The 9,471-nt window shown below is 41.6% G+C and overlaps 1 protein-coding gene across 1 annotated transcript; it reads right to left on the reverse strand.

Moving 5' to 3' along the window:
* Nucleotides 1-1,427: 1,427 nt before the first annotated feature.
* On the reverse strand, nucleotides 1,428-9,045 carry c1ql4a (complement component 1, q subcomponent-like 4). The gene is made up of 2 exons (XM_028582069.1): nucleotides 8,500-9,045; nucleotides 1,428-1,607 (listed from the first exon to the last, which is right to left on the reverse strand). Exons 1-2 carry the CDS (start codon nucleotides 9,043-9,045, stop codon nucleotides 1,428-1,430), a joined length of 726 nt encoding a protein of 241 aa, XP_028437870.1.
* Between the last annotated feature and the right edge of the window lie 426 nt (nucleotides 9,046-9,471).

A 9,471-nucleotide genomic window follows, 5' to 3' on the forward strand; every position in this document is an offset into this window, starting at 1 on the left:
AAGATTTAAATTTTTTTTTTTTTTAAATCGGCTGGATTTTGTAGATCCTGGGTGTATTATGAGCAGAGCTCAATATAGCGATATTAATGTTTGTTTTTTAGACAGTGTCTTAAGACATATTGGAAATCCATGATTTAGCAGACACTGGCTGTGGTCAGCTTCGATCTCAGCTGTAAGTCTACGCAATTCTCCACAGTCAGTCCAAATAAAACTGAACAAGGGTCTGCGTCTGTTTATGACTGTTGAACATACATGCCTTTATTCTGATCTTTACCACGCCAAAACAAAATGCCAAAACACAGACAAGATAGGTATAGATATTTTAATAGCAATTGTCTATTCAGCCTATTCAACATACCAGACAGCCCATCCCAGGATTACTGTTTATACATATGATGATACTTTGACAAGGTCTCTCAAAAATAAAATACTAAGTAGGTATGGCAGTGTAATTACAGTAACGTGCCTGTAATGTATTGTACAACATTTAATGTAATTAAAACACTGCAGCTATTACTTTTCAGTGCCTCATTATATTACAGTATCTATAGATCCACTCATACATACTGACCCACCCACACACAGACACACAATATTGTCAATAATGCACTTGGCAATTAAAACTTCAACACACACATGTGCCATCCATGAAATGTGTTGTAGTATGTTTCGTGTCACCTGCGTCATAGTGGAAACAGGAAAGCAAGGTTATCTGTGTTTATTCAGATGGCCTTTTGATCAGTAAGGTCCCAATGCAGGGTGAATCACAACAGGGATTTATTTTCAACTGGTGTAATTCACTTTAGGGGGAATATTGATGATGAGTTGCAAAATATAGGCAGGCCATTTGATCAAAAGTCACTGGAATGGAGAGCAGAAATGTATTAGGTAAAGACTGGAATACAGTAGGTATGTCTTTGCCTCAGCTTAGTAATCTTGATTAATGGCACCCTCAACGCCATTATTGCATTAAAGTACAATTAGACTGATGGTATTTGTTATATTCAAGTTCTCACAATGTCAGTTAATATGAAACACATTAAAGTAGCCTATTTTAGAGCCACAACGTGCAATTGTTAAATGCACCTATACTGTAAATCTTCTGATATTTATATTTGCACAAAGGGCGCCAATAATTGCAGTTGCTCATGATGATTGGCTCAAAATCAGACGACTCCACTTAATTTCCCTTATATCGGATTTTCACTCGATCCACACTTCTGTAGTCTGTTGTAATCTCAGGATGTCTGCATGTGTGTGTGTGAGTGTGTGTGTGTGTGTGTGTGTGTGTGTGTGTGTGTGTGTGTGTATCATTGTGTATGTACATGCAGGCATTGTGCATGTGCATATCTGTGTATGTGCTATATGTCTATGTAAGTGTGAATATGTCTATGTGTGTGTCCTTTCTCCGTGAGTAAGGATTAGATTCAGTCTGGGTAGATGAGGAAGCCGGAGAAGGTGCTGTACTTGTTTGTGTTCCCTCCGTGGACCTTCCCTCCATCCAGCTGCACACACACCTCATCACCCACGTCCAAATGCAGGATCACACTGTTGGAGGCATAGTCGTAATTCTGATCAGCGTCCTGAGCGATGGCGCTGGCTCTTACCTGTCACCCACAGAGGATATACGCATTGACAATTAGAACATGGACGAAACTGAACAAACACTTGCAAATGTCACTTACTTAACAGCTCCAGCAACTCAGCAGCTCATTTAAACTGCCATATCTCATTCCTTTATCACCTTTTTTTTAGGGTGGGTGATGATCAATTATTAACAGCCTTTAAATGAGACACTCGTGAGTCTGACATCACCTCCGCATTCATGCTGGATAAACAGATGGATGGGCCTGTGACCTGTGACCCTAAAGGTGGACTGAAAACACAGCTACTCTGCCTGTTATTGATCAGCTGGAGCTGGGGCTCAGGGCAAAGGACCAAGGAAGAGATCTTTTTGGTATGTGGAGATAAGCGGACTCGCTGGGGACAACAGGTTGTCTTTGGTGAAATTAGCTCAGGCAAGAAACAGCATCACTATCCGTACCAGCTATTGACCTGTTGCTTATGATCCTGGGCCAGCTCAATGTGGATGATATTGAGTGGTTTGGCCGAAGTCAGACAGTTTCACATTTGCATGCTGTGTGTGAGTTTGGTCTTATTGACCCTGCAGCAGTAGATCTTAACTTGTTTGTTAACACATTTTATTAGGTTTACTCATTGTAGATATTTAAATACACATGTTTAGATTGAGTTACAGATGTAGCGGAACCAGTATTTGTCTTATTTATTATTGTGCTTTTAATCTTATAAGCAACATGCTAAGCATATATCACTACGTTATTTTTGAGGTGCAATGTTACATGTCAGGGTCTTATATATATATATATATATATATATATATATATATATATATATACACAGTATATAGATTCTCGAAGCCCTTCATGTATAGTATGAGGGAACAACATTTTTTATAGATAGATAGATAGATAGATAGATAGATAGATAGATAGATAGATAGATAATCATACACTAGGTTGCATTCCTAAAAACCTCCTAAGTAGGATGTATCAATAATTCTGGTGCAGCAGCTCCAATCATCAGACATATGTCAGCCATCAGTGGCCTTGTGTCTGGCTCAGTGTCCATCTACAGTGGGAGCACTCAATCTGTGTCAGGAGCCAGACAAGCCACGCACATCTCGATGACAGCCCCAGAATATGATCTGCAACTCAACTACCATCATGTCATTCCCGTCACTGGGGCATCTTTTCCCCCAACGAGCATGCATCAATTTGAAAACAGTCAATCACTAAGTAACAGAGGCTGAATTACTGTAACCAAAAAAAAACATGCTCTTTTCCCTGTGCTAACTATGCATTTTGCGCTCATCTGAGCCACAGTGTTCACCATCTATCAACACTGTAGTTCAATTTCCTGGACACTATCTGTAGGTTTCTTTAAATTAAATGCAGGTCATGGATGTTGCATCCAACATACAGCATGTTGGTGTCTGGTGGTTGAACATGTCCCTGTTCAGTCTTAACCAGATTGATTAAGGAAGCAGAGAAGTCAATCTCCTGAGGCATTACAGCTGTTACACTACTACAACAGTCTTTTTCACTCTCTGCAGAGCTATTCAGCTTTTCTCGTTTTACATGTAGGATAACTTTGCACACATTAGCCACAGTAGCCACATTATGTAGGAAAGGTTAAAAATATAGAGAGAGAAACATTGCCTCAGTGGGAAAAACAATGAGGAAGTAAAAATCAGATACAGTAACACCCGTTTCTCAATCTTTCTAGATAAGCTGTCTGGGATGTGGAGAAGTAAAAGACAACCACAAGCCTGTATGTTATTAAAATCATGTATATAATTCACTTATATACTGTAGTCTAAGGTATGGTAATGTAGGCTTAATATTGAGAAAAAACAGCATAGGAGAGATATGGCATGTATCACTGCATCCCTGTATCCAAAAAAATATATTTATGTGCGATTAAATTGCTGCATAAAATGAGTTTTGAAAACAGTGAAGTGAAATAAAGTTGATTGAAACTACAAAATCATTAAGTTCAGGGTGCCAGTGATAATGTGACTAAAAGCAACAAAATGGTTAGAAACAACAAATAAATCCGGTAACTGAATTATTTTATCCCTTTATGAAAATACGGTAATGTAATCTGACATCCTTTATATTTGTATATGTTTATGCCATTCTTGCTCCATCCATGTTCTTCAAAGGAAAATCCAAATTCATAAGAGAAAAAAATATGTTCTCTTACAGCAGGCAACATTGAGCATTTAGAAAAATCTAATTCATTTGTTATATAATCAGTGCCATACCTTTTTTTATAACTATTTTTTGTCACCCAGACTGCCCAATTAGTATAATTAAACACTGAACATAATCTACTCTTTCTTAGGCCCCCATAAGATCATCTCTCAAATATTGACACCAATCCCTTATCATCTATAAAGGTTATATTGTTGTTTTGCTTGACATGTAGTGACAGCCAATATCACATTTGCATCTTCGGCTGCAGCTGACAGCGGCACTGTTGTTGTGACATCCTATCGACGCAAGGCATATGTCATCCTGCTCATTATTTTGGCCAAACAGTATAACGAAGGGAGATGTAGGGAGATCTTTCCCCCCTCAGGCCTTCTCAGATTCTCATGACTTAATGCATGAAAGTGCGGTTGAATACTTTACAACAGAATAATATTAATCACTCAGTGTAGAGATAATTTTGCCAATATATGAATTGATGCTTCAGCTGATGTTCCTGTTTGCAAAGGTATAATGCAAGCCATCCATTAATGCCGATACCAGACAGAGAGGTATGAGGGAGCTGTGGCGGGATTAGGACAGGAAGCCGACAGAGGAGATGGATACGGCTGAAGGACACAGGCTGATCCGTGTGAACCAGGCAGCACACTGTGCTGATCCTGGAGCTGGAAGGGTTGTGAGCAGTGAGGCAAGGGCCCCCAGGGTTTGCCCGTGGCGGACTCTGTCTCCGCCTAGCCCTTTCATTATAGGGCCTCCAGTAAACATGCCTGGGAACAGAGGGGCCCACAGGCGTGGAGGAAGGAGGAAGGATCGGTGGTGACGGTGTGGGGAGCAGCTGCAGTGTCATTTACAAGTAGTGCTGCAGCGCTGAAGCCAGACAAGGATAGACAAAAAGAAGAAAGAGAGAGAAAAAAACAAGGGCCAGGGGGTTGAGGAAAGGAGAGGGAGGGGACCTGATCAAGCGAGGCTATTTTGTTAGACCGGTGAGATGTGGGGGTATATGAAGTCTTGTTTTTATCTGTGGGTCTGTGCTCCACTGGTAATAAAACTGACAGGATTCATTCACTGTGATATACTGACCTCTTAGAGCAGAGACAATAGAAAAGTAGCTGTTAAACTTACCTAAGGGACTCCACGGTTGGGGGTGGGTGGGGGGTTGTTGTGGAAATAGAATATTTATTAAATAGGTTTTCCCTCTCCTTTGGGAGCCTGGGGATTACATGGCGACAAGCAACAGCAGCATTGAACCGTGCCTTAGATTGCTATTACCTGCCATTCAGTATTACAGTCTGTGGTCTGCTGCACTATAATGGTCAAACCTGTGCACAGTATGAAAGGGATTTACTTATTTCAATTATGTGTTTCATCAGAGGCACATTTTGAGATTTTATTTAGATCTCTTTCGGACTGAATAGACATATGACTTGTCTTCATATACCTAATTCTGCTATGTATCTAACACTTTCTGTCCCCTCGCTCCGAGGCTAATTATATTTCACCTGTAGCATAGCTATGTCTCTGCACTGGGGAAGTTAATACAGGTACCGGTCATTACAGCAAGTGATGACATTTTAACACTACCGTGTGAAATTACTTGACCTTTAACTGAGCTATGAAAAGGGTCTATATGACAGGTGAAAAAACAAGGGAGAGATTAAACGGGAGCCACAGCAGTATCTATTTGTTGACATTGTATTAAGAATATTTAATATAGATATACAGTGGTGAACTATGGGAATATATATGAGTATAGGTGAACAGCTCGCATACTAGTTAATGAGGGGGAAGGGAGAAGGCCTTTACAGCATAAAGCATGCCAACATTAGCATAGACTGTCTAAATAACATTTGGTATCAAGCTGGAATATTAAGTATCAGACAACTCATGTATCCTTGACAGTGATTTAGAAATAGAGTGATTAAGCACATTTATAATAGCAATGGCAAAAGTGCATTCATAACTATTTATTTTGAGCAAGGCTAAATCAATGTTCAATCATTAAGTATCATTAAGGATATTATATGGATACATCATCTTCCCAAACTGCATTATCAAATTTGGCAATGTGTGGCTTCTGGTTCCTTTAATTGGGCGAATGTGGTTGAGCAAACAATCCATATCATACGTTGGAGTTGTAGTCAATTACCGTTGCATTACAAACATGGAAGCAACTGAAGTGTGACCCCCATCAGTCACAAATCCCCTGGCCATGAAACCATGTCATGCTGCAATGATTTGTGAAAGTTAGATTGAGGTGTGAGCGAGTAGGCTTTACAGAGTGGGGATTTAGTGAATGTAATAGGTATCGGATCTATAGGAATCATGAAAGCCCCTGCCACACAGTCAGCACACCTTTCTTAGACCACACTCATGTAACACGACACAAGTCCAGCAGCCAATGCAGTGTGCCTATCTCATTAGCAAAGATTCAGGAGTCATCAACAGTTCCCAGAGGAAATCTATTGGTATCTAGAATTAATTAATTGACTCCCTATCTGCAATTGGTGCATAAACACAGTTTGTAAACCATTTTTCTCTCTTTCTCTGGCCGACCTTGATCACTTGTCATGTCGAGACGTGTAGAGTGGGTGTCCATTGGTCATCGTGCCTGATCTCATCCTGGCCTTCACCACCCACTCATCAGGGAGGCTCCCTGATGCCTCGTCTACCAGCCCACCGTCTCCACACCTCTATTAAGTCATCTATCTTCTTCTGCTCCACCCCTGATCTTCCCATCAACTCACTTGTCTTGTTTTGCTTCCCCTTTCACGTCTCAAAATGGACGTCTCGGCATGTCATTTCGAGTCTCTTGTGTTTCATTCATTCTTGCTGAATCTGTCCGAGTCGTGAATCTGTTGGACTGGCTGCCTAACAAACTCAAAGTTACAAATGACCTTATCTGTCTGTTAAGGTGTAAAACTTACAACACAAGTGGGAAAGGAAGGTAGCAAATTTGTGGCTTCGGCAATCCTTCTTTTTGGGGGGGTGGGAGGGGGGGGTATTAAAACAAACCCAGTGGGCAGATAAAATATCCAATAAAGCCTCAGCACCTACGGCGATGGTAAAACAGGCCGTTTGATTCAACAGTCAGGTATGCAACCTGTCAGACATTGTGCCTATTTAGTAAACCCGAGGCACTGACTGACAGGCAGAGTATACTTTTGCCTAAGGGCTTCAAAAACTCATGATCCAGGCATTCTGCAGCACTTCATATACACTCCACTTCCATCTACCAGCTGCTCTGTTATCCTTGTTAGGTGAGTGCTCTATTTAACAGAACTGTTTAAGGAGGCCACTTGACAGGTGTCAGATGGACCTGGGTAAGGTTAAATGATTGAATTGAGTGAAAAGATAATTGATGGAGAATCAATGTTCGAGAGAGGATCGGAGAGGAAAATATAGAAGGTGTTCAGGGGATCTAATCTAAGATGTATAAATTATTTAGCAGGCTTAGATGACTTGAATGACAATATAGGACATAGGCGGCCTTAAACACATATTCACTTTTGTGGCAAATACACAATCTAACAATAATTAACAAGGAATGAGTTTAAACATTTAGTTTTACATCTCAACAAATCAACAAATCTCTATCATAGTCCAAATGAACTATAAATCAACCTTATGTACAACTGTGGATTTAAACCACACAGTATGTATAAGCCTACATTGCCTGTGTGTACTTGTTTAAACAGTCATTGGTGCACTACATGTCCAGAGTGTGAGGTCTGAGCAGTGAGTATTTACATTTCAAGTCCTTGATGAATGAATGAATGTAAAAAGCAACTTGAAGAATGTTTCCTGAATTTAGAGTCCTCTGATGAAATCCCAGTGATTTATTCCCACCTCTCCTCTCCTCTTCCCCCCATCAGCCCCTCTGTCTTGAATTAGTGTCTGGGGAATGAGGGAGGGGATGAGTGGACTGTCAATTTTACATTCATTATTTATTTAGCTGAAGTGTAAACTGACTGGTCCACGTACTGACAGGCATTTCTCCTGTGCTCTTTTGCACTTCTGTTTAGGAGATAATCAAGCTCTGTGTATGATACTTACTAATTAGACTGTTCCTTTTGGCGGCAGCTGCATTCTGCCACTTGTCATTTAGCCACAGTACATGTGAGAATGCAAATATCCGTAACTGTGAATTCAGACTGTATAGCATGAATTCCCCTTAATGAGGAGAACATTTGCTATTTCATTCTTTGGCTGTCATGTTGCCACCTGATAAGTGGAATGTGCTCTGAATCTGAAGAGCTCAATATTACTGAGGTGAATACAAGTCAATGGTAACACAGGATGGTCAACAGTGAAAAAAGAAATCAGTTGGTCGTGTGTGTGCATACATACAAACACATACGTGCAGTCCCTCTATTTTACCTTCATGCATGCACATACTCACACACAACATACACACACACACACACACACACACACACACACACATACACACACACATTCACTCACTTGCTAGGTAACTAGGACTACAGTTGAAAACTAGCCGACTGGCTAACACTGGCACATTTACAGAAATGTTGATTAATGTGCATTGTCCTAATCAAAATAAATCTTAAAAACACACATACACACACACACACACACACACACACACACACACACACACACACACACACACACACACACACACACACACACACACACACACACACACACACACACACACACACACACACACATATTTACTAACCAGTCCGTTCTTTTTCAGGTCTGCCCACATGCTGGTCCCATCACCACCTCTCATTAGAACATGGTAGGTGAAGAAGTAGATGCCAGGCAGAGGACAGGTGAACTTGCCGGTGCTGGGCTCATAGTAGTTACCTACATTGGTCACCACATCATCAAACTTTAGTATTTCACTCCCCTCATGCTGCTTGCGTAGCCCTGCGTAAAAGGCAATTTTGGGAGTGTAGAGTGAGGGAGAATAGCCACCCGGACCTGGACCTGGGGGTCCCTGTGGCCCTGGTTTGCCTGGCTCACCAGGGGGTCCACGTGCTCCTTGAGGGCCAGGGATCCCTGGAGGCCCACGCAGCCCAGACTTTAGCTTCTTCCCAGAGTAATCCTGGGGTGGTGGGGACACATCTGTCAGCTCCTGGCCAGGCTGAGACGTAGCGTAAGGGTCGCAGACCATCCTGCAGCTTCCAAGCATTTCATAATGGCTCCCTGCATTTCCAGTGTTCCCCCCCTTGGTTGTGTGGACCAGCAGGGGAATGGCCACCAATAGTATTAGAACCATGGCCACACCTACAGCAGCTCCAATGACGCGTTTCCTGCGGCTTAGCCGTGAAGCGGCCAGCGTCAGGAAGTCCTCTTCCCCCTTGGCTGGAATAGTGCCGGCCAGGATTAAGCCTCTCAGAGAACCAGTATAAAAATGTGAAGAAGGATGTGGAGAGGAGTGGGGGGGAACAGTGTATCACTGGGCGAAGTATGAGAGAGAGAACGCAAAATGGAAGACAGCCAGGAGGGAAACAAGCGGATGAGAGGATCCTTGAGAAATGATAAAGCGACCAGAAGGACGATATTTAAAAGCCTGTCGGTATGGTTAAAAAGACGAAAACTTTACACACCACAGTGTTTAAGGAAATAAACACAACAATCTAGATGGCTCAGATTTGTGGTGACACACTACAAAAAAAACACAATTTATCTGATGAAGTCTGGT

This window comes from Perca flavescens, chromosome 7 (genome assembly GCF_004354835.1).
Source record: "Perca flavescens isolate YP-PL-M2 chromosome 7, PFLA_1.0, whole genome shotgun sequence".
Classification (NCBI taxonomy): Eukaryota; Metazoa; Chordata; class Actinopteri; order Perciformes; family Percidae; genus Perca; species Perca flavescens.

Coding starts and splice junctions, on each gene's coding strand:
- c1ql4a (XM_028582069.1), bottom strand. CDS start 9,045: ATGGTTCTAATACTATTGGTGGCCATTCCCCTGCTGGTCCACACAACC. Junction 1,608..8,499: donor ACCTGAAAAAGAACGGACTG/GTTAGTAAATAT, acceptor TGTGGGTGACAG/GTAAGAGCCAGCGCCATCGC.